This window comes from Sceloporus occidentalis, unplaced genomic scaffold (assembly GCF_023333645.1).
Source record: "Sceloporus occidentalis isolate IW3139 unplaced genomic scaffold, rSceOcc1.0.p SCAF_7, whole genome shotgun sequence".
Lineage (NCBI taxonomy): Eukaryota > Metazoa > Chordata > Lepidosauria > Squamata > Phrynosomatidae > Sceloporus > Sceloporus occidentalis.
The window spans coordinates 4,400,144-4,426,012 of NW_028316987.1; the positions used below are offsets into that span (position 1 = coordinate 4,400,144).

At 40.1% G+C, this 25,869-nt stretch overlaps 1 protein-coding gene across 1 annotated transcript; it reads left to right on the forward strand.

The window, feature by feature from the left end:
• The first annotated feature begins 935 nt into the window (after positions 1 to 935).
• B4GALNT2 (beta-1,4-N-acetyl-galactosaminyltransferase 2 (SID blood group)) lies at positions 936 to 25,343 on the forward strand. Its single transcript, XM_089531699.1, has 12 exons — positions 936 to 1,966; positions 6,942 to 7,115; positions 9,368 to 9,505; positions 10,246 to 10,352; positions 11,997 to 12,034; positions 14,221 to 14,401; positions 16,416 to 16,502; positions 17,773 to 17,960; positions 19,640 to 19,780; positions 21,719 to 21,938; positions 23,045 to 23,271; positions 25,007 to 25,343. Exons 1-11 carry the CDS (start codon positions 1,926 to 1,928, stop codon positions 23,254 to 23,256), a joined length of 1,527 nt encoding a protein of 508 aa, XP_089387825.1. The 5' UTR covers positions 936 to 1,925; the 3' UTR covers positions 23,257 to 23,271; positions 25,007 to 25,343.
• Positions 25,344 to 25,869: the final 526 nt, after the last annotated feature.

Below are 25,869 nucleotides of genomic sequence, written 5' to 3' on the forward strand. Positions count from 1 at the left end.
AATCCTTATCAGTTTTACAAATGATACAATACCGAGAATGGTAACTAACACACTGAAGAATAGGAACTGTATTCAAAAGGATCTAGAAAACTAGGCTGGACAGCTACATGCTAAGGATGCTCTAGCTTAGTGGTTCCCAAACTTTGGTCCTCAGATGTTTTGGACTGCAGCACCAAGAATTCCTGACTACTAGCCAAGCTGGCTTCTGGGATTTGAAATCCAAAACATCTGGAGGACCAAAGTTTGGGAATCACTGCCTAGAGATCCTGCACTGAGTATAAGGTTGGATCTGATGGCCAATGGGGCCCTTCAAATTCTATGGTTCTGGATCAGCCTGCCCCAACCTGGTATCCTCCAATTTTTTAGAACTTCTACTTCCAGAAAGTAGGGTTTGTGGTTAGGAATTATGGAAGAAAATCAATTCATTTGAATATTGGTGCTGGAGAAGAGTGCTAAGGATACCAGGGGCAGCTAAAAAATACAAACACATGGATCCATGAATAGGGAGATTATCGCACCCAGGAATCCTGGCGGAAGAGAGATGGGATCTAAAAGATGAACATTGATGTTATTGCATTTACCCATGTCTGGGCTGTAGGCAGCCCGTATCCCCTCAGGCAGCCCGCCTACAACCCAGTCTTCTCCCGTGGCTTTTTCAAGAACAGGAAAATCTCATTCTTAAATAAGTCACGGGAGAAGCCTGGGTTGCAAGTGGGCTGCCCACATGGATACAGCCCAGACACAAGTAAATGTGATAACATTAGTTTTGGTCTTTTAGATCCCACATCTCTTCTGCTAAGATTCCTGGTTGCGATAATCTGCTAGATCGATCCTGAAATTTCTCTGGAAACCCAGACGATCAGACTGGGGTTACTGTACTTTGGCCACATCATGAGAAGGCACAACTCATTAGAAAAGACAATAATTCTGGGGAAAGTAGAAAGAGAGGGAAGCGGCAGGCTAGGTGGATCGATTCAATTAAGGAAGTCAAAAGTATGAATTTGCAAGACCTAAGCAGAGCAGTGGATGACAGGGGAGCTTGGACATGTCCCATCCACAGGGTTGCTATGAATCGGGGTCAGTTTGAGGGCGGCCGACAACAACAACAAGAAAATTCCAAAATATCTAAAAGGCAGATTGGTATGCTCCAGACATCCTGCCTTTTACCCACTTAATTAATCTGCTACCCTCACATGTAATGGAAGATGTTGTTTTGTTTTAAGGGTTAAACATTGAACTGCTGTTCTGTGCATATACTAGAAAGCACCATTTTGCCTTAGGCAGCAGGGTATTTGGTTGGGTGTGCCTAGACCAATTATTGTGATGAATGGTAATATTTGGGAACATCGTATTCCTGCTACTAATCAAACAGGTCTATCAGAGCCAATCTGTCTCCCATGTTCCTTTCATGAGCATGACTCTTGTTTCCTTCTATGTGCTTCTTACTGTCAGACCCTCCCATCGTATGTTAACTTTCCAGAATGTTTCTGTTCAAGATGTCACAATCCCTTAAATGGTAACAATGTGTTGGGTAGATTCCAGAGCGTTTTGGTTAAATCATTAGCAGACTCCTTTTGATGGGCTTTTGTGTACAAAGGTCGGGATTTGCCCATAATATCCAGCATCCTAGACGCAACCTTCTGCCAATTTGGGGACCTTCTAGATTCTGTATCTCTCTTTCAGTCATGGTATGTATGTACAAACTAGTCAGACCAGTAAGTCTGGCCTAAGAAATGTGAATCAGACCAAAGAAATCATTTGTAATACCTGTGGCAGTACTATTGGCTGTATCCTGAGGGTGAAGGTGGAGTTACTGCCTTTCAGCTCCTAATGCAGGGATGGAGCTTAAAATCTAGTTACACCTAATTTTACCTAGTGTTTGCTCTGGCTTGGGACATAACTGCTCAGTTGGAGGCTTCTCAGGGATGGAGAAAGGGCACGCTAAGATATTCCAGACATTATGGAAGTAAGTAGCTCTTGACTTTCTTGTGCTAGTGGCTTGGATCCTAGAAAATATTGTATAAAAATACTGCATTAAAAAAAGACAAAAAAGTAATGGGTTGGAATATTTCTAGTTTTTCTCTGTGATCTGCCTAGGGGTGGTTTGTTTTTGTTTTTTTTGTACCACACTATTGTTGTTGGTGTTGCTGTGTTGCTGTGTGCCTTCAAGTCGTTTCCAACTAATGGAGACCCTATCATGGGGTTTTCTTGGCAAGATTTCTTCAGAGGAGGTTTGCCCTTGCCTTCGTCTGAGGCTGAGAGCACTGGGATACCACAACAAAGTAAAACACTTTTTGTATATCTAGCATAATGTGCCCAGAGATGGGAACAGTGATCTGAAGGGATACTTTCCTATTACAGCCCAACTTTGCTCTTGTCTTTTTTTGGCTGTCGTTTCCTCTTATTGTAATTTGTTGGTGATTTCCCTGCACAACTATTACCACTACCACCATTACTACTACTACTACTAATAATAATAATAATAGTCGTCGTCATCATCATCATCATCATGTGCTTCCAAGTACACTCCAACCTATTGTGACCTTAGCATAGTGTTTTCTATGCAAGGTTTGTTTGGAGGCGGTTTGCCATTGCCTTCCTCTTAAGCTGAGAAAGTGTGTCTTGCCCAAGATCACCTTGTGGCTGAGTCAAGATTAGAACTCTGGTCTCTCAGAAGCTTAGCCAAACACATAGCCTCTACTTACCCCATTCTGGTTCTCTCTTGCACTTACAGATGAACAGAAAGAGAAGCGTAGTAATCAACTAGTAGCCTCTGGAAAAGGTTAGGATAAAACTTTAAATTGCCCTGATTTTCCAATTAAGAGGATTAGTTTTTTTAATCATCATCATCATCATCATCATCATCAAACCCTGCCACCATATGCTTTTTATATGAGTGTCCATTCAAGATATAAGCTACTGGCTTTTAACCCCCTTCACTTGCCGTTGTGCCACTTTTATTTTAAACAGTGACAAGCATGCTTGCTGTTAGTTGTTATTGGTGAAGAATCTGGATGCTTATTTTGTTCCTTATGCACAGGTATCTCTAGAGAAGATTGGAAATTATTTATTTGCATTTGAGCATGTTCAAGTTTTCTGTGTGTATATAGAGCAAGTGGAGTGAAAAGGCTTCCGATTTGTGGGAGCTGCTTTTGTTTTCTTGCCAGAACCTTGAGATCCATCATCCAGAACCAGGTCTTAGGAACACAGTGTCAAATCTGAATAAGTAGGACACTTTGAACTGCTGAATTCTAAAAATGAATGTACTTCTCTGTCATTTTGCTCTCAAAACCACTCTTGTGATTATGCTAAGCTTCCTTAACTTTTGTTTGTATGTCTTCATGGCGGCCCCACGAATTTCATAGAGTCTTCGTAGCCAAGGACTCCTCAGAGGTGGTTTTGCCAGTTTCTTCCTGCAAAAAATACCTTATACTACCTAGTATTCATTGATGGTCACCCATCCAACTATTAACCAAAGCTGACCCTACTTAGCTTCCAAGATCAGACAGGATCTGTTGTCTTTAGAGGTTTTAGGCCCCTTTTTTAACTTAAGTATAATTAGGCTGGAATGTGGGCCATTGTGTTGCTGATATTGCAGAACAATTAGGAGGTAGTAGTAGATAAAGATCAAGGCTTCAATTCCTTGATATAAACTTTGTACTATGGAGAGAAGTATTTGTGTGTAATTGTATGCAACATCAGATATCGAATGAGTGTTGCCTGGGAACGCTGGTTTGTGTCAGAGGTGAAAAAGCAACTCTCACACCATTCTAGAGAACGTGATGATTTATTATTGATTGTGAATGTAACTTTTCTCAATGGTTATCCAGAAGCCTAAATCCCCAGCGCAAATGTAGGACAGTTGTAAGTAGTGTCAGGCTAGGACCAAGGTTCAAATCCTCACTCTGCTCTGAAACTCATTGGATGACTTTGGGCCAGTTGCTGCCTTTTAACTTAGCCCATCCTAACCTACCTCACAGAGTTGTTATGTGAATAAAACAGGGATGAAGATCACCATGTACATCATCTTGAGACAAGTCATGACATAGAAATAATAAGTAAACTAATAAAAATTAGACTTCTTTGGCACATTTTAAAGTTTAAAGCAGTCTTCCTTGACTTAATGTACTCCAGCTCTTTCTGAGTACAGTACCTGGCAATTTCAACATCAGGTACTGATGTAGTAGTACCTGATGTCAGGTATTGACGTAGTACTAGCTGATGTGATGGGGTTAAAATCTAAAACATTTGAAGGAATCATTGTGGGGAAGCCTTGTTTAAAGATCATTCTGATCAACACAAAAATTATGCTAATTTGATGTTTGCCATGCAGACTTCTGAATTTCAGAACATTGTCACATTTCATATGTGGAATACAGCTGTGAGGTGTTTATTTGATAAACAGATATATTCATCTTTTGTTACCATTAGCAAGGAAATGCCTACATGCAAACTTATAACTAGAGTACAGTATATAAGTAGATAAAAATAGGTAAGTGAATAGGTAATTAGATTCAAGTACAAAGATATGAAAGGGATTCGTTTTTCAGCAAAGCAGGATCCTAGCATATTACATGGAGCACTAATGGTTACAAAAGGTATATTTAAAGGAGTTAGGGGAGGTAATTTGTTTAGATTAATAGAAGATTTACAAAATTAGTCGGGTTTTGATTGAATTAAGCGATGATTGATAGCAGTAAGTGATAGAGATTATCAATATGTATTAATATTTGCTAGAATTTTATTGAGAGAATTTCTATAGGTAGCATATATATGTTTTGTATAAGCATTGAACCAGATTACAGTTGTCCTGATTTGTGGGGGACCCATTCCGGTAATATTGGAGCCTCATTGATTACAGTGGGGGCATGCTCCTGTGCATGCACCATTATGTCCCTCCCAGCTTGCCATCTACGAAAGACCAAGGGACTCAAATGGCAAGACCGCGAATCGGGAGAGACGACTGTACTAATAAGTACAGGTTAAAGAGAGCCAGTGTAGTATAGTGGTTTCTGCATTGCATTATGACTCTGGAGACCAGGGTTCAAATCCCCACTTGGCCATGAAAACCCACTAGGTGACCTTGGGCAAGTCACACATTCTCAGCCTCAGATGATGGCAATGGTAAATCCCTTCTGAAGAAACCTACCAAAGAAAATCCCGTGATACGGTCGCCTTACATTGGAAACAACCTGAAGGCTCACAACAACATAGGTTACAGAAAGGAGGTTGATGATTTATTGTATAAGTGAGAGAGGTACTGAGAAGAAGATTAGAAGTCACTTTTATCTTGTCTTCTTTTCTTCAATTTTATAGTTTTTTGGAGGTTTTCCTTTTTTTCTATTTGTTTCTCTTCAAGTATTTCATGTAAAGTTAACATTATTTTTCTATAGTTAGAATTTTTTTTAAAGGCTCATTACTGATTATTACCGTTTTGACGGCTTGTTTAGTCCATTTCTTTTCACAAAATCTTATAATCAGAAATGTAAACGTAAATGCTATAGCAGTTAAAGTGATGTCAAATTTTATTAATTCTCTACTACTGTACACATTAGACCTGTGTTGGTGGGTATCTATCTAACTTTGGTTTTAACAATAAAGCTTCAGTTTTATTTTATTTTGAAAGGTGCATTGTTCTGTTAATTAAAAATCACCATGGAGTTGAATTCCAAACGTGAAATTTGGCACTGTTCTGAAATTTAAGAATCAGGATGTGCTTGGCAAACTTCAGACTGGTGCAAATTTGTATTTTGCCTCTTTAAAGCTGTGGCCCTTATCACACATGGGGGGTTTGCAGCTCAGATCCGCAGTCACTCCTGTTCTAGCAATGCGAAACATCATGTTTTTTCACACCAGATCCGGAGTCACTCCTGTCTAGCAATGCGAATTCACGTTAAAACGTGATGTTTTACCACACCTGGTTGCCCTTACAAATGGAGGGGGAAGTGGAGTCAGTTCGATTCCAAGCAAGTCACGTGATGCGGATTCAAGCAAAGCGGAGTGAGTGCACATTGTATTACCACACCAGGACATAATTTGAGGGTTCAACAATTCGAATTGGCACCCTTGCACATGCTCACTGGGGCTCTGGACACTGTCATCCTTTCCTGCCCCCTCCTTAGCTATCATCTTTCATCGAGGTGAAGGAGGCGGCAGGGGATGACGGAATGGGTGGCAGGTTGAAGGAGGGGAGCAGATCGGGGTCTAGGAGGAGGCAGGGGATGATGGGATGGGCGGCAGGTTGAAGGAGGGTGGCAGGGTGGCAGAGAGGAGGAAATGGGATGAAGGAGGAAGAGGGGGATGAAGGAGCAGTCCACAGGGGGCCAAGGGCGACGACATCAGAGTGATCTTCCACACCAGACCAATTCGAAGTGAAATCGAAATGAGCTTGAATGCGAATTCTGTGAATTCCCTTTTTTCTGGAATTCATCAAAATGAGGAATTACTTTGGATTCACTGTGGAAGCCCCACGGAAGGAGCTCCCATAGAAAGGAATCGCGTCTGAAAACACATTCACATTATGACGTGACTTCGCATCGTTGGACCCACAGTCCCCCGGATCTGAGCTGCAAAAGCTCTAAAAATCTCTGTGTGATAAACCTCATTGTCATGAACAAGTGAAAAGTACATATTGACTCATGTGACTTTACAGCTTTCTGCTTTGCAATATTTCCTTGATAAGTGATTTAATATTTTAAAAACTGCCCCTTCTTATTTTCAGGGGCAGCTCTAAGGCTGAGAAGGTTTACCTTTAAGATGTAAAGCTGACTTGTATTCCACAGTTATATTCAACTGTTTACTCTGCTGGTTAGTTAATGGATGTCTTTTCTGAAAAAAGAGATATCTGACGCATTGGGGAAAAATTATCTAGAGAATCTTTGAATTAAAAAAGCAATACTGAGTTGGCTTGGAGATTGATTATTTGCTCTGCTTTCCTACAGATACAAGTATTTTTATGGACCAATATTGTGTCTGGCCATCCTGACTTACCTTTTAATCTACAAGGGGAAAGGCAAGCAAATCAAACAAGAATGGGAATCTCCAGAAGCCTCATCTTTCTTTAAGCTTTTGCCAGAAGAGAAATACAAATCCATGTTCTTGTATAATGGCATTTGGTAAGTCTTATAAACTAGTTTTGCTTTTAAAAACATTACATTTTTTTTAAAAAAAAGAATAAGATTAAAAGTACACCACAGTCCCAGACTTAATATTTTGATTAAAAGCATGTATGCATCACCAAAATAAAATGGGAAAGAATAGGAACAAAATCTGGGACTTTCTAGTGTTTTTAATCAGTTTGGATACATTAGACTAAAGAGCTATTGAGTACAAACATTAAAAATACAGCAGGGAAGTATGTCTCTTTGCATGGGGCAACACATCACTTTATTTTATATCGAATTAACAAAAATATCACTTGCAATCAAATTTTACAATCTTCTTTTTCCAAACTCTGTTCCACCATTTTCATTAAAATTCTGAGTTAAACAATAAATCAGGTAAATCAAGTAGTAACACTTATATAGCAAAAGTATCTGAGTTGGGCTTTGTGGAGGGCTGGTTGCACTCCCACACAACCGCATTGCAAATTAAATAGTCAGGGAACAGACTCGGTTAAGTAAGTTAGCCATTTGAAATGTCCAACAAATTGTAAAAAGCTTCAAAGAGGAACTATAAGTCACTTTGTTCATCTTGTTAAATATTGATATTAAAAAGTTTTCAAAAGAATGAAAAATCAACTACTGAGGGACGCTAACGTGGCTGTCAGAACTAACAGACTGGCTGCTTGACAAACCTGTATTATGTTACGCAACCTTTCCAAGGTTTATGGTCAGTGTCACAATTTGTATCTTTCTGCATTAATTGACATTCTGATGATCCCATCCCCAGGCAACTGCTTAAATATCTGTGGCTGCTTGTGGCTTTAATATGTACCCTGTCAGTGCTTCTGAAGTATGTGTACATATGAAAATTTGAATCCACAAAAGCTCATGCTTCAATAAATCTACAAGTCCTGAAGATGCTGCTAGATCCAACACCACCCTTCCTGTTTCTATATTGTTGTTGTTGTTGTTAAATTAGGGTCAACATAATTTGAAAAGCTGAAAAGAAGACCCATTTACCAAATGACTACAGACATAGTCCAGTTAATGATGCTCATGTGTTCCTGGGCATGACTTTTTTTAACAAAACATTTAAAGTGCTGTGATGTCGAAGGCTTTCATGGCCAGCATCTGTATTTTTTGTGTTTTTTGGGGGGCTATGTGGCCATGTTCTAGAAGAGTTTATTCCTGACGGTTAGCCAGCATCTTCAGAGAAAGATGCCAGCCACAGATGCTGGCAAAACGTCAGGAAGAAACTCTTCTAGAACATGGCCACGTAGCCCCCCAAAAAACACAAAAAACTATTTAAAATGCTATTCAAAGTCATATTTCCCCAGACTATTGCTAGCCCCTGACAGATTTCGAGGAAAAAAACAATTGTAGCCAGGGGACACAAATATGATGCCAGTCCCTGGCATATTGGAAAAAATTAATTGCTAGTCCCCTTCATCAGAAAAGCACCTGAAAAGCACTGGTCTACAACATTTGGATGGTGCCAGCTTGCCTACTCTCTTGCAGTTAAAGTTGATAAATAAGCAGCATAGTCCCTAGTCATATGGGTGTATTGCATACTAATAATATAATGGTGAACATGAGGTACTTCAAATCAGTTTTGCCCACTAAATAAGAAAGTGTCATTGTCAGAGCTGACAGCAAGAAATCAGCTTTTTGTAACTGCTATTGGCTGACACTGCTTGGAACACACCATTTTATACAATTATTCCTCCTTGATTTATAGTTTCTTGGACAGAATTTGAATCACTGATAGTGCAGAACTCTAGCCATTAACACTTGGTAGATTATGAAACTAGTGATCTTGTTTAAATAGAGTTACACCAATATATCATTTCCAATATGTTTCAAAAATTTTCTTTTGATCAAGAGAATTTAGAAAATATGATTCATATATGGCTTTTTAAAAAGTATTTTATGGACAGGCTTATGCATCTTGGGGGAAAAACTACAATTATAGCATCTTTTATATTATATGTCTTTTGTATTGTTATTTTTTTAACAAAAGACACTGAGATATCTTGGAGGCTAACAAACTCATTTTGTCTAACAGACATTCATGAGTTTAGGTTGTGCTATAATAAAATTGTTATTCTATAAGACTCCAAAATTTGCTTTGCTTTTGCTGTAAGAAACTGATGGTGTTGGAAGGCACACAATAATGATCTGTTTACAGGTTGTTACACAAATCTGCACAATTTCTTTGCACAAATTCCTATTTTCCTCTCTTTCACCCCTTCTCTTCTCATTAGGTTAGGACCAAAGAATCACTGTGAGTGTGCCAAAAGCAGCAAGCTGACAGTGTATCAATTGGATGATTATATTGACAAGGATAAACTTGCTTCAGTCACAAAAAGACGTGAGAAGGAATTCAAGGATTATCAGAAAAGGTAAACTACCCTAGTGAACAGACATATACCCTGGAATTGGATCTCATGGGTCATATGGATAAAATTCAAAGCCACCCCATGGTCATGAGATACAGGTTGAGACTCTCTTATCTGGAATTCTGAAATCGGAAAGCCTCCAAAAAACAAAACTTTTTTCATGTGTGGCTGAGATAGTGGCATCTTTGCTTTCTGATGGTTCAGGCACCTTTGTTGTTGATAACTGCCTTCAAGTCGACCTTGACTTATGGCAACCCTATAAATGAGATATCTACAAGACACCCTATCCTCCACAACTTTGCTCAGGTTGGATAGACTCAGGGCCCTGTCCACCTTGATTAAGTCTATACATGTAGTATACGGTTTTCCTCTCTTTCTTATGCTTATGCCTTCTGCTTTTCCTAGCATTATTGTCATATCTGTCAAGGAACTAAGTTCAGAACCTCAGGCTTCAGTAGTTAAAACCTTTATTCGGTATTCAAGCCAACAGGCTTGAATATCAGCGGATTTCCATTTTTGCAGGGGGATCCAGAACAGATCCCCCATGAAAACAGAGGGACGACTGTAGTTCCAAATTTGCAGTCAGTAAGGGTGTATGTATGTGTATATGTGTTTGCACTTTTTCTGTGCTTCTGTTTTCATCTCCCTTTGCTCCCATCCTTTGATCTGGCTTTTGAAGATTTTTTTTCCTTCCAAATCTGCCTCACTGCTGTCATCTTTCTGTTGTTGTTGCTTTGGCCTAGATATTCCTATGAGAAAAAAGATGTCCTTGTTGCTCAGCCAAACATCCCTTTAAGCTACCCTATTCAAGGAGCTGAGGTGATGCCTTTACACACCATTATAATTCCAGGTATGTCAACAATAATGGAGGATGCCAGCCACAGATGCTGGTGAAACGTCAGGAAGAAACTCTTCTAGAACATGGCCACATAGCCCAAAAAACCCACAAAAAACTAATAATGGAGGAGTAGTTATCAGACAAATTACACAGTGAGGGAACCATGCTAACCATGGTACTTTCTGGTTCTGTAAGGCAGAGGTTCTCTGACCCAAGTTAACTTGTTAATTGCCACCAAGTCGACCTCGACTTATGGTGATTCGGTGAGTGAGAGACCTCTAAGTTCCTCTTTCATCAACTGCCCTGCTCACGTCTTGGTGGCTCAGAGCTGTGGCCTTCAACCTTACTGAGTATCACATTTGTAATTAGGGAATGTGGAGGGTTCAGACTTCACCAGGTGAAACATCAGAAGACCCATTGGAACAGTTGCTTCCATCCATCCCAAGAATCTCGTTGATTATTGCATGCCTTTTTTCGCCTGATCCGGGCACAGGCTGGGCACAGGCTTAAATGGATCTTATTGCACGCCTCCACGTCCAACTCAGCCACATTGCGAACCCGATCCAGACTCCTGGCATACTTTTCTGGTGTACAGGATAGTATTGTTCTTCGAAAAGTCTGCCAGGAATCCGGATTGGGTATGCAATGCATACAGAGGTGTGCAATAAGATCCGTTTTCACCCATTTAAGCCTGTGCCCAGCCCTGCTTAGATCGGGTAAAAAAGGTATGCAAAAATCTCCATAGAATTGGAAGATACCACAAAGGCCATCCAGTCCAACCTCTGAAGAAAGACACAATCAAAGCACTCTCAACAGATGGCCTCCAAAGAAGGAGACTCCGCTACACTCTGAGGGAATGTGTTCCACTGTTGAATAACTCTTACTGTCAGGAAGTTCTACCTAATGTTGAGATCGAATCTCTTTTCCTGTAATTTGAATCCATTGCTCCAAGTCTTATTTTTTGGAGCTTGCTCCATCCTCAATATGACACCCCTTCAATTATTTAAAGAGGGCTATCATATCATCTCCTTTTTCCAGGATAAACATATCCAACTCCCTAAGTTTCTCCTCATAGGGCATGGTTTCCAGATCCCCTTGGCCTCACCCACCAGGCAGGGTGCCTCTATGATCAGTGGCTGCTGGCTTAGAGTCGCCATAAGTCAGAAACGACTTGAAGGCAAACAACAGCAATAACAACAAGATGATGGGGGTGGGGTGCTGCTGCCACCCAGCAGCTTCTTCTGGTTGGAATGCTGAGTGGGTAAAAGGCTGCCATGGGGCAGCAACAGTCTACCCTCACCAGCAACCACTGATGAGAAAGGGCTGCCTTCTGGGTCTGGCAGGTCTGCTGGCTGGCTGGGAAAGAAAGTAATCTATCTTTATCATTGACTCAGCATCTCTGCCTGAAAAAGCTACAAGGTGGCAGTGGCATCCCACCCATGCCAGCAGGCACTGGTGGGAAGAGGCTGCCTTCCGGGTCTGGCAGGAAAGTTAGTTGTGTCCATTTACCACTCACCCATCAGCCACGCCAGACCCAAAAAAGGGTGCTATGTGATGGCAGCAGCATAAATGTCTGAAAACAGAACATGGAATTGTGTCTTCTGCTAATTTTTTGTTCCCAGCCTTAAAAGTTTCTCTTTGCTTTTGTTGTTCAAGGGCTTGGCTTCCATGGAGAAAATGCAGAGAAACAGAAGGTAATGTAATGTTTTATAATTTTTTTGAACTGGAATGTGGTACAACTACAAGTGTAGATACTGTAAGGGCGAGGAAAGAGGTGATGCAGTTGGGTTGGTTTCTCTTGCAAAATCTGGAAGAGCACAACTATCAAAAGTCTAAATTCTCAGGCTATGAAGGCTGGATTACTCTTGAATGTTGGCACGGTTCCACAGGCAAAACTGGCACTCATGGCCAGCCCAAAATATTTTAGGGCTGCCTGGGAGGGAAAGTCTTTTCTGTCTTCTAATTTAAAAAGAGAGAGGAAGAGAGGACTTTTCGTGAGTAGATCCTTCTCATCTGCATGGGCCTTGCTTAGGAGAAAGACACAGTTTTGTTGATTGCCATAAAATATACCAGTTTTCAAAACCAATAGTTTTTTCTTTTTCTTTTTTTTCTTTTTGTTTTTCTTTTACGTATTCGTGCAGCTCCAGGATGATCCTAGGGTCGAAAACTGGCTTCCAAAGCTGACCCAACTTGAGTTGGATACTCATGGGTCCTACTTTACAAAGGACAGTCCTCAGTTTTATGCTGTCCTGTTTGAAAAATCATTGAGTCCAAGTCTAGGTTAAAGGGAAAGAACTATTAGAAGGAAGAGCATGGGCCTTAAATTTTTATTATGTGTATATTTAAATATTTATATGTCTTGTTTCCATCTGGACAACAGACTGAATCAGTACTCTCACCAGACGTCCCTCAGAATGAAGTTGCACAATGATCTAGTGTATTTCTGATGGCATTATGATAAATTTAATATGATAGGTGGCAGTATGTTTTCTTCAAGAAAGACATGTTGGCAGCACTGTTAAAAAGCAGTGTTGCAAAACAATTTCACCTAAAGAGGAAATGAACTGCCATATTATTTCTATGTAAGCTGCCTCAATCTGTTGGGAGAGGCGGGTATAAATAAAATAGTAGCAGTAACTTGTCTGCTGGTTTCAGGCCCATTGTTGACTCCTTTCCCCATTACCTTGTGATTAGTCCAAAACAGTGGCCAAAAAAAAGCTGGTAATTTTTTCCTCAAATGGCTACGAAATATTTAGAGCTTATTGGAACGTCTGGAAAATAAAATTAAATAATCATAGGGAGAAGGAGTAATAATGTGTATGTTGTAAAAGAGAAAGGTAGGTAATTTGCTTGGACTACAAGTCCCATGTTGGCTCGTGGAATGTGAGAACTGCCGAAGATTGTAAGAAGTAACTTTTCCAACCTCTAACTAATTTGGTTTAAGTGGAGCAGTGGCATTGTTAGGGTTGGTGTCATCTGGTGCAGTAACTCTTGGTGTCACCCCCCCCACATTTACCTCCTCCCATACAACAACATATACAGTCGGCCCTTCTTATACACGGATTTTTTATACACGGATTCAAGCATACACGGTTTGAAAATGTTCCAAAAAGTATAAATTTACCTTGATTTTTCATTTTTTATAAGGGACACCATTTTTGCTATGTCATTATATTTAATGGGACTTGTGCATACACGGATTTTGTTATACACGGGGGATCTTGGTACCAAACCCCAGCGTATAACAAGGGTCCACTGTAGAATCCTTAGTAATGTTTTTGTACTAATGTTACTCACAAATTGTAATTCCTACATAATTAATAATAATAATTTGTTTTATTTATATACCACTATTCCAAAGATCATAGAGGTGAACAGCAAGTAAGCTAATTAGCAAGTAAGCTAATTTGCCCCCAACAGTCTGGGTATTCATTTTAGTGACCACGGAAGGATGCAATCCTGAATCGAGCTTGGGCCCTTTTGCTGGTCTTGAACTCGCAACCTTGTGGTTTTGAGTGAATGGCTGCAGTACAGGCATTTAACCACTGCGCCACCAGGACATATCACTGAATGTCATAGTAACAGTTGTGACATAAACAACTAGAAAAAATAAAATTATATGTTTAAATTACAATATTATACACACAGCCTCAATGCATCTCCTTTCTCCTTCTGCTGAGCCTTATCACACTCACAAATTTCTTCAACATTTTAATGGGACACAGGCAAATGCCACAACCAATTTCTGCCAAAACAGAGATGTTTGAGGAGCAGTTGTGTAACCCCCTGCATAGTCCGTACCTTCTGCACTCCACTGGGCAGAGGGGGAAATTTTATTTGCTCCTAACTTTTTGTATTTGCTTTCTTCAAAAAACTTTAGGTGCTCCTAGAGGCATCATTTGGTACTCTAGACACACTTGCTGATGTTCCCAATGACACAGTGCATGGAAGAGGAAAGAAAAAACTGACTATCTCCACTTCTGATGTAGAGCTACTAAATCACATCTTGAAGCACGTCACATACACTAGTACAGAATATTTACTTGACGCAGTGGACTTTGGTGAGTTGATTCTGCTACCATACAAGCCCTCCCTCTGCTCCAGGGTTTGCCCTTCAATTTGACCCACACTCTGATATAGCAATGTAGAAGAAATCTGCAACATACTGTGATTTGATTGAAACTCTACAGCCCACGTGGGAGGAGTATTTTGGCAAACACCACATTAAACATCTCAATCTGCTCACTTGCAGATTCCTTTTAAAGTATCTGTGGAAACTAATCAGGATCATCCCTGGTTACTACTTGGATGGGAGACTCCCAATGAAAATCAGGTGCTGTAGGCTATACTTCACAGAAAGGAGTTGATAAAACCACCTGTGAGTATTCCTTGCCTAAGGAAACCCTATGAAATGAGGGGAACTCCATAAGTCAACAGGTGACTTGAATGCACACACATACACATGTTAATACAGTTCAGCACCCTTATAGTTGTGCCAAGAGATGTGCATGACTACAAGGATATGCCATTCTCTTTCTCTTGTAATGTTTGAGTACATTTCTGATATACATAAATTGACATTCAGATTACTGCAGGAGGTAAAGCACAACCTGAGAAAGTTACAGGTTGGATGTGGGATTCTAGGAGATGTAGTCCAAAGCAATTGCAAGCTCTCAGTTTAAGCAGGGACTTACTAGCATGTTGCTTTTAATTGTTGGAAAGATATAAAGTTGTGTTTTGGAGGTGAAGGTCACTTCTCAGCCTCTTGGAACTTGGTTTATTTCTTGGTAAAATCCTTGCATGTGTCTTGGCAGTTTTAAAATTGACTGTCCTGTGTGTCTCATTTTAAAACATTTGGGCAATTTATTTATTTTTTTTAAATTGATTGTAGAACAGTAAAGGCAGATTGATCTCCAGCAACTGGATTAAACATGTGACCTTCAAATTTGGGGTGGGAAGACTTCATATTTGTCAGTTCTGCTTGCATTTACTAAACCTCCAAGGTCTTTTAACTAGAAAGGCAAATACAAAATACCTTGAACAGGTTGCCCCTGAACATATTCAGAGCTAGGGATTTGTTTTCTTTTTGAAAGAAAATAAAATACCAGAATTGAACTGAACAGTCTTGTCACACATGGTTACTTCAATCTTTCCTCATTTCACTAGATATTAAAAATAACATCTTATTGTCAATAAAGCCCTGAGGATTTGGCTGCAAGTTTCTGGGAATTGTAGTCCAAAATTGTAATTTGCCCAAGCTCTGCTTGTGTCCTCTTTGTGATCTCCTAGGCGACAGGTGTACCATTACTAACTCATACTTTCAATGGCATTTAACATCCTTTTTAGGATTTTTTAGCTTACTTCTTTAGTAATTCTGTTTTTGTGGTTGCATTTATTTGTGTGGGATGTTTTAAAAAGTGTCATGTTGATTTTGTTGATTTGTTATCGGCCACCTTACAGCAAAACAGGGTATCAAATCTCTATATCGATGAATAAAAACCTCTCCTGCCAGAGGATTGCCAGATTCTTATGTAGTAGTACACTTCAGAAATGACCTGAAGGCACACAACAACAACAACAACAACAACAACACTTTTTGGGGTTGGGGATTTGTTCTGGTTTTTAAAGGACTATTACATTTTTAATATATAAATGTTAACTGCATATGTGAAAATCAACTAAAATAAATTTAAATCAATTCCTCATTAAATGTTATTCAGCTCATTAAAAGTTCCCTTTGTGTCCCTAGGCCTTGGGGGCTGAATGTATCAAGTGGACCTCATTTTCACCCTTCCTTGCATTGAATAGATTTGCAAAATGTGCCAAATTGTATTTTTACTTCAGAACTTTAATTCCATGTTCAAAAGCTGATTAGATTGGAAACCTTTTTTTCTGGGGTGGCATTCTCCATGGATATGGCTCACACCTCTGTCTTCCAACATCCCAAACATCTAACTACAGTCACTTCTCTGTTGAGGCAAACACATCACTCTGCCTAATGGTAAGGCCAATGCTGAAGATAGCCATGAAACTGACTACTAACTAACCTTGTATCTCTCTACCATTGTTTTCTAGTTAACTTTGTAATGGAAACTCACCATGTGAGGTTTCCAGTGACCATCCGCCAGCCACGCATGCCTAAGCTGTACGATCCAGGGCCAGGTAAGACTTGGTACATACTCAGGTAGCAACACTGTGCCAACAGAACTCATCATTTGAAGAACTGAAGCCAATGAAAGCAAAGAAAGTTAGTGTGGTATAACAGTTAGCATATTGGATTGAGGCTTGGGAAATCTAGGAAATCAAGTCTTCACTGAGCCATGAAACTTACTGGGTGATCTCATCCCAGTCACTCTCTTTTGGTCCAATACACATCACAAGATTGTTGTGAGGATAAAGTAGGGAACAAAAGAACCATTTATGCCACCTTGAGCTCACTATCACATCATATCTTTGTTGTTAACTGCAACTTATGGCAACCCTGTGGATGAGACTTCTCCAAGACTTCCTATATTCCACTATTCTGCTTAGCTGCTGCAGGCTCAGGCCCATGGCCTCTCTGATTGAGTATATCCATCTGGCATGTGGTCTCCCTCTCTATCGCCTTCCATCTTCCCAAGCAGTATTGTCTTTTCTAATTATTCATAAAACTTTGTTCAGGAACATGTACTGAAGCCAGCTTGTCTTCTGTCACTTCTCTTTATACTGACTGCTGGTTTCAGTTCAATCCTCATGGCTTGTGTTAGTTTCAGAGTTCCCTCTTCTCATCTGAACCTGGAAGCTTTTGCTTAAATGTTAGTTTGCCTGTCAGGCCCAGTTTATTAACTAGCATTAAGGTAAACTGACCCATAAGGATGTAATGGGAAAACTCTGGCTTAATATGAGTCTAGATTTTCATGCCAAAGCTGACACACAAATTAAGAAAGGGCAGGGATAGACCATTTGGAACTAATTTTTGTTCCTGGAATCACAAATACATGATATCTTTGTACATTTATAGCTCACTTTTCTTCCAGGGAGCTCAAGATGGCATACATGTCTTTCGTTTTTCCCACTACATCTTTGCAACAGCCTTAGAAGAGATCATGACTAGCTTGATGGGCTTCATTGTGTTTAAAGCTTCAGAAGAAGGTTGCCAAATACAGTTCAGGGAAACAAAACCACACAGATCACTATCCTCCAACATTTCACAGAAGAAAATTGGGGCACGCATGGCCAAGCAACATCAGAGTGTGGCCAGTATGGCAAAAGTTATTAATGAGGAACAACACAAATGGCTACAGCAGTTTGTATTTGCCTAAGCCTAATGGGTAGGGCAAAATTCTGCCCCCTCATCCCTCTGTGGCTGAGAATTGAATGCAAACTACTTTTGGTCTCTCATGGTCTCTCATTGTGTATGCTCATCCTTTACTTCCTCTCCTTTTTGCTTCAGATAACAACATCAGTAACTTGGTGACCATCACAACTAAAACTTTTTTCCGCTACCACAAGCTGCGGGTCCTTATCAAGAGCATCAGGAAGTATTATCCAGATATAACCATAATTGTGGCAGATGACAGTGAACATCCTGAGAAGATTCAAGAGCCTAATGTTGAACACTTCATCATGCCATTTGCAAAGGTACCCCAAATGTATAGTTATATAGGGCTGGCTGTTGCTTTTGATGAATACCAGAACAAGTTATATTACTTTACCTCCCACACCACTAGGCCTCAGGGTGAAGATGTTTTAGGCAGCAATTACCATTAGCTATGTTGCCTGAGGCTCCTGGGAATTGTAGAGTGAACATCTAAAGGGACAAAGGTTCCCCAAGCTAGTTTAGAGTTTTCACAAAAACAGCTTGGGCTCAGCCCCTCTGCTATAGGAAGCAACAGCACTGTACTGGCACTTTCACCACTGGAATACTTCCCAGTGGCAATTATGGCAAATAGTAAGCTCTCAGATGACTGCATTTGACCGGGAGAGGGCTGCTAGTTTTTGATTCACAACTGCATTATTTTGCCTTGTTCAGAGATTTACTTGAACCATTACTCTCATAAGCTCTAGTCACCATTGACAGGGGTGAGTGATTATTAGTACTGTAGTCCAACATCATCTGGAATCCAGCTACACATTACCAGCCTAAAGCCTTAAGTCACAAGTCTGCTGTAGTGGTTTGAGCATTGGATCCCAACTCTGGAGACCAGGATTCACATCACCACTCAGCCATGAAAACCCATGAGTTGATCTTAGAAAAGTCACAGCCTTTCAGCCTCAGAGGAAGGCAAAGGAAAAATAAAAACTTCTGAAAAAATTGTTGCAAGAAAACTCCAATAGGTTCACCAGAAGTCAGAAATGGCTTGAAGACACACAAAACAACAACAAATATTCTAAAGACTGGGGTCTAAATTCTAGTAGAATTACTGAATCCATGGAATTTTAGGATGTCATATTGAGGAGGGAACAAGCTTGTTTTCTGCTGCTCCAGAGAACAGGGCCCAGAGCAATGGATGCAAACTCCAGGAAAAGAGATTCCACCTCAACATTAGGAAGAACTTCCTGACAGTAAGGGCTGTTCGACAGTGGAACAAACTCCCTCGGAGTGTAGTGGAGTCTCCTTCCTTGGAGGTCTTTAAACAGAGGCTGGATGGCCATCTGTTGAGGATGCTTTGATGGAGAGTTCCTGCATGGCAGGGGTTGGACTGGATGGCCCTTGCGGTCTCTTCCAATTCTACAATTCTATGAGTCTATGTGTTGACCTGTTCTTTCAGTGAATATGTGCTTGATAACTGGATTTGGGCCTTGGGTTCTAACCTCTGGTGTAGTACCTGATCAGTGGCTGAACTGCTTCTCTGTTCAGGAAGGAAAGATAATTTTAACAGAAACACAACATTGAGACAGCTTCAGTGTATCATATCCTACAATTGTCCTGATTTGGCATGGACAGTTCCAATTAGTCTTCTATTCTCCCAATTTTCTAGCTACTTTTAAAATGTCCCAGTTTCTCTCTTCTCCTCTCCCTCTTTTCTCCCTTTGTCCTCAGCTTACTTCAGTTGATGCAAACTGAGTTCAAGGTTCCAAGAAGTTTGCACTCAGTTAACTCAGCAAAAGAGAGGAGAGATTGAAGTTTGCCCTTCCCTGTAGACTCAGACAAAAGCAAACTGCAGTAGCCTTTCCTCATTTGTGTGTTTTTCATTAATAACTTTTGTCATCTTGACCACACTCTGATGTTGTTTGACCACATGTGTCCCAGTTTTCATCTGTGCAGTGTTGGGAGGATTTGATGTGTTCTAATGCTCCTTCTTCAATTGTTTCATCAGGGTTGGTTTGCAGGAAGAAACCTTGCCATCTCTCAGGTCACAACTAAATACTACCTTTGGGTGGATGATGACTTCTTGTTCACTGAGAATACCAAAATTGAGGAATTTGTGGCTGTGTTGGAGAACAGCAACTTGGATGTGGTATGAAGTTAAGACAGTTACCACTCTTACTGTCCTTGCTTGTTTTATTATTGTAAGAATATTTGGTATTTATAGTAATAGAAGGTCATGGACCTTCTGCTGGATTGATTAAATAAAGGAAGCCACAGCCCTGAGTCTGCAAGATCTAGGAATTACAGGATATCTTGAAGTTCTCTAATTCATATGGTTATAATAAATCTCAGTTGATGTGATGACACATAGCAAGAACAACAAATCATCTCAGCAAACCCATCCAAGGATATAAATGGAGCAAAATAAAAGAATTATGCTATACTTGGTTATGCTAATGCTGCAGAGCATGGAGGAGAAGGGGTAGGCTAGCAGGCAATACTGGAGGTGGGATCCCACAAGGTTTCCCTCTCCTTATACAAAAGGAGCCAAGAAACTATCTTCTTTGAAGAAGGAGGTGACCTCAAAAGGTAAGAAAGAATTAAAAGACCTACTGGTAAGTTAGCATTCGATAGCCCTAAGAAAATGAAAAGAGGAAAACAACAGGGTCAGTCTGTGTGTCCACTATCCCCTCGATTTCTTATTTGATCATGTCTCAATGCCTTTGGCTTCCAACAATTGTGTCCTCTTCTTATGGCTCAACCTGATCTTAGACAATGTAAAATGGTTATCATATTCCTAGAAGAACTTGTGCTTAACTGAATGGATCTGAATTCTAACCTACTGTGAGACCAGTGGCGGTTTCTGATGACATGTGTCCTGTAACCTCATAACAGAAGGAACTTCCTTCCGAAGCTGCTGTATTTAGGCCACAACAAATTAAATAATACTTGTGCTGCAGTCTGATACATGTTTAATCAGAAACCAGACTGATACTGTGTTCAATTGGGCTTGTGGATATTAAGAACCTGTAAGACTGTGGTGTAATTAAATGACTTGCATTTTAGTTGGTTAAGCAAATAAATATGCATAAATTAGCATATAATTAAAATAGTTCTCTATAAAAGTCATATTTGTTTGATTTTAAGTGATGCATCCACATGTCACAGCACAGAGCAGAGAACAACTGAGAAGCATCTGGCTATGTGACTGTAGCCAGATGCACATTGATTAAAGCATCTTCCCAAAGCTCCTAGGGATTCTCTAGCAGTCCTGCTATTGTCACAGAGCCAGATTATTTTCTATTGTTCTCTACTTTCCACTGGCCACTACATGGGAAGGTTCAGGAAAGTTTGTGGCAAGGTACTATGGTGGAACTTTTTGTCTCCTGATGCAGGGGCCTAAATGCACGCATAAATAAAGTGTGTGAATGTCTGTCTAGACCAGGAGGAAGATACATATACATGAATGCATGTCTGTGCATGTGCACATATCTGCTACCCAATTAATCACAGGTATCTTCATTTAATGCAGCCAGTCAACTCAAAATGGCAGCTTTAATAGAGATATTTGTCCTTGGATCTCTCCAAATCTGGTTCCACTGCTTGCTTAGCATCACATTGTTTTATCATGTGCTAGGGAAAGGGCAGTGACAGCAGCTTACTGTCGCCTTGGCATATTTTATGCCAAAAGGCAAATTGCTAAAGGGTAAATCATATGATATGTTGAAATATGTTATCACATTTAATCTGGATCTTGGTGTTTGTTAGATACTGTTGCTTGATACTATACTGCAGTGGTGCTTAAGATGTTTTGGACTTTACTTCCCATAAGCCACAGCTAGCATGGGCAATGGGAAGATTTCTAGGTGATGAAACCAAAACGTCTAGGAGACCAAAAGCTGATAATCTCTGCTTTACTTAATTCATTGAAGCTTCCAGTGAACTCTGAAGTTTGCTCAGAATATGGCTGATTACAACTAGTTTTAGTCTATTTAATGACCCAGGCAAGCAGATTCAGTGATGTGTTTGTAAAATCTGGGTAAGCAAAGGATGATATAGTGCTGACAAGAGTCTGTGTTATTGGTAGGTTGGTGGTTCTGTTAAAGGAAATGATTACAAGTTCCAACTCATTTATGAGGAAGGAGAAGGGAGCAGCTGTCTACACCTCAGATTTGGCTCCTACCACCGTTTGGAAGGCTTTCCCCACTGTGTGGTGGCCAGTGGCGTGGTCAACTTCTTTCTTGCTCGTACAGAGGAGACCAGATCTATTGGATTTGACCCAAAGCTGCTGAGGGTGGCTCACTCAGGTAAATCTATATACCCAACCACTGGCATCTCTAGATTTATTACGTGCCAAAGACATTTTAATACTTGTTGGAAATAAGTAGAACATAAGACAATCTGCTGTATGTTTGAATGTCCTGCAGTTTTATTAGAATGCTGCACTAGAATGTTGTTCGTATTAGAATGTTGTTGAAAACCGTTGTTAGTCTTCATGATTCAAGAACCATCCACTTAGGGAATTTCAGTCTAATGTCTGCCATCATAGTCATAGGCCTAATACCTACTACCTTTTAAATCAGATTGTGAATCAGTTTCAACCAGTTCAAACAACCTGGTTCCCACTTAATCTGAATCGCTGAAGCAATTTCGAAAGGGGAGCCATGTGCTAGACCCATTTAACCCATGTCTTTTTGACGCTGATTTTTTCCGCTTTGAATCTGCACAAATGTGAATCACATGCGGATCGGAATCGATTCAAATCCAGCTGGAACTGAACCATCTTAAATCAATTCGTTTGCAAATGGGAACCACAGGTGGATTATTTTGGAGGGAAAATTTGATCAGGGCAAATGTAGTGGGGAAAAATGTGATCGGGGCAAATGTATTGGGAACCATTCTCCTCTGTCTAATGGATCCATCAATTTGGATTGCACACTGATTTATCTGTAAGTGGGAATGGGGCCATAGAATCCTAAGCCAGAATCCTAAGAATTGGAAGGGACCTCAAGGGTCATAGAGTCCAACCTCCTGCCATATAGCACTCCTGAACGGTGCCATCCCACGTCTGTTTAAAGATCTCCAATGAAGGAAAGTCCACCATGCTTCAAGGCAGTCTATTCCACTGTTGAACAGCTTACAGTAAAAAAAAGGGAAGACCTTTTAAAGGAAAAACCTAGAACTTTTTAAAAAAACTGTAAGAGTGCTTTTGCTGTGTAGGTCCTGAAGGAGTGGTGGGGAAACAAATGGGGGTTATGAGCGGAGGCTAATTGGATCTGAAGCCAACCTGCCCAGTAACATTCAGTGAATGAAGTAGCGTAATATTATAATAAAATCCTTGTCAGGAATTGGCCTGTGTCTTAATTTGTTCCGTAACCTAACTGACTTCCACTATTCCAAAACTTCCTTTCAGAATATTTCATAGACGGACTGGGAGTTTTACGGGTCGGCTCCTGCAGTCATTTAAGTGTGGATCACCAACCCCATGAGTCTGCAAGCAATTTGCAGGAGCGTAATGTGGAGCAAAGATATAATACCTTCCGGACTAGAACACAGAAAGACACCCAGTTTAAACTGGCTTTACAGTTCTTTAAGAACAGGATGAAATGTTTCACAAAGGGATGACAGCTGTCTTCCAAGGTAACCGCCCATCCTTTCTCCCCCAGATGTGACATTTCTGCATGAACTTGAACTGAAGAGGGAGTGTCTTGTTTTGGGAACTGTCCCTTTTGGCTAGAGCCACAAATTGGCCAAGTTATAAAACCATGGAAAGTTTGATAAATATGCAGAAATTTGCATAAACCTGCAGAAATCAAATATGGTATATTTTCATACCCCTTTAGATCTTCAACATAGATGGCAAGGGATGACTAATCTTCAGCTGAAACCCTCTGGTTTCACTTACCTGGGGGTCCTGGTTACAAAGGATTTACTTCAGTTAGTACCCCAATTATAAACCAATAAACAAATGGATAACAGAAAAACTAAAAGTGTGGATGCACGTTAACCTATCACTGCTTTGCAGAATTGCTCTTCTCAAAATGTTCCTGTTGCCCAAACTGCTGTTTCTATTCCAGACACTGCCACTTACTCCTTTCCCCTCATATTTAAAAGCATGGCAACGTGCAATTAATTCCTTTATTTTTAATGGGGAGAAATCGAGCTTCCCAAAACATAACAGATTTTCTCGTTCCCATAATGGAGGCTTAGCCATACTGCATTTAGAGTGCTATTTCACAGCTTTTCGATTAAATCAAATACAAAGTCTCAGTTTGTGAAGACTTCAAATCCGCATCCCTCGATTACGTGCGAGGGGCAAACAGGGACATAAAATGGTGCGCTCTGCCATTCAAGCCAATGGAGCTTGAATATTGGCTGGTTTCTGTTTTCACGGGGGGGGGGGGGTCTGGAATGGATCTCCCATAAAAGCGGAGGCAACTGTAGTCCAATTGATAAGGGACGCACAAGCAGTATGGACGAAACTAGAAATTAATGATGTCATGTAGAGAAACGAGTCTATTTTTCCCCCTATAACATACCTATAATTATCAAAAAGTTCAAAACCACTTTTCTTCCAACGTCTTTGTTGGGGTAGAAGAAATGGAAATATTTGTTGTCCCCAGAACCTTCTATCAGGCCCTCTCTATTCCATCCACGTTTTGAAAACCAGGAAAAAATCTGTCATTTTAAAATTTGGAAAAGTAAAGGACTTTATATAATGCAAGACCTCTTCTTCAGTGGTAAAGCTAGAAGCATGGAGCAACTCCTGATGAAAATAGTACCTCTCCACCTTAACTGGTTTCAACTTCATCAGGTGAACTCCTTCCTACAAAAAAATAGTTAAGAATGGTAAGACCCCACGCTGTCTAACAATGTTTGAGAACTGGTGTGTCTCATCACAACACGTTAAAGGGCTGTCAGCTAAAATTTATGCTTGGTTTGTAGAGATTTATGGTAATGGCCTTACTCACAAAAGAGGCTGGGAATTAGACCTGAACATAACAATTCAAGTCTCAGATTGGCAGAAAACCCCTCCTTTTAAGAAAAAATCAGCCCCCATTAGGGAGTCCACCTTGGAATTAATCCACAAATGGTACTTCACCCCTGTCCAAATTGTAAGAATCACTAACTGTGCATCTACTAAGTGTTGGAGAGGCTGTAGGAACAAGGGCATGTACTTGCACATGTGGATGGAATGTGCCATAGTCATACAATTCTGTTTGGAGATTATTTCAATAATCGCAGAAACTAGGAAACAGACTATCACATCTTGTCCAAGGCTTTTATTGCTTTCACCTCTTTTTAATGTTAACAAAATTTGAAACATAAAACAAAAAACCAATTGGGTTTTTTGGGGTTGTTTTTGTTTTTGCAGGTTGAAACTACTAAAAATTGGAAAATTGGTAATTTCTCCATAGAAAACTGGTGGCGTCGTCTGTGGGATGTACTGTTAACGGAAAGATTGGTTGCAAGCTCAAAAGTGCTAAAAAATGAGACATTTCATAAATCTTTGGAAGAGACTTGGTTCCCTTTCTTAGACTATGTTAACAGCAACACCAAATGTCTGAACCCACCAGCTCATCACTTGGGTTTCTTGAAGGAACGTGATACAAGAGGTTTCATAAAGGAATCGTATTCCAAGACAGTAACAGAAGACTTTTAATTTCTTCTTTTATTTTGGCCTTTGGTGAAATACACCTTCTACAGTTTGTTTTGTTGTACTGTTTGTTGGCGGAATTGCCATGTCTTATTTAATTAATGTATGAGGTCTTGATTAATGTATATAGCGTTCTACAAAAAAATTACTTTATATAAAAAAAACAAAGAGTGAAAATTGAAGTTCTGTTTACAGCTCATTTTCCAGGATTCCTCATCCGTGATGATTTCAGATAACACTTTTTTCCCTTTTGCTCTTACTGTAACAGAATAACATTTTTCTGCCCTCTGCAAAACGTTAAGATCAGTGCAATTGGAACATGTCCATATTTGTTTCTGGGCGATTTAAATCCAGCTCAGATCAAGTCATCTTACAATGTCTTTTGTAGAGCACTTCAACAGACCTTTAGCCCAGCTTTCCTCAACCTGAATATGTTGGCTGGGGAATACTGGAATTGTCATCCATCACAGTTGGAAGGTGCCAAGTTAAAGAGGTGGTTCTGGGACAAGGGAATTCTTGTTGCTGTGTGCCTTCAAGACATTTCTGACTTATGGCAACCCTAAGGCAAAGTAATCATTCAT

Coding starts and splice junctions, on each gene's coding strand:
- B4GALNT2 (XM_089531699.1), top strand. CDS start 1,926: ATGGAGAAAGGGCACGCTAAGATATTCCAGACATTATGGAA. Junction 12,035..14,220: donor AAAATGCAGAGAAACAGAAG/GTAATGTAATGT, acceptor AAAAAACTTTAG/GTGCTCCTAGAGGCATCATT. Junction 16,503..17,772: donor GCTGTACGATCCAGGGCCAG/GTAAGACTTGGT, acceptor TTTTTGCTTCAG/ATAACAACATCAGTAACTTG.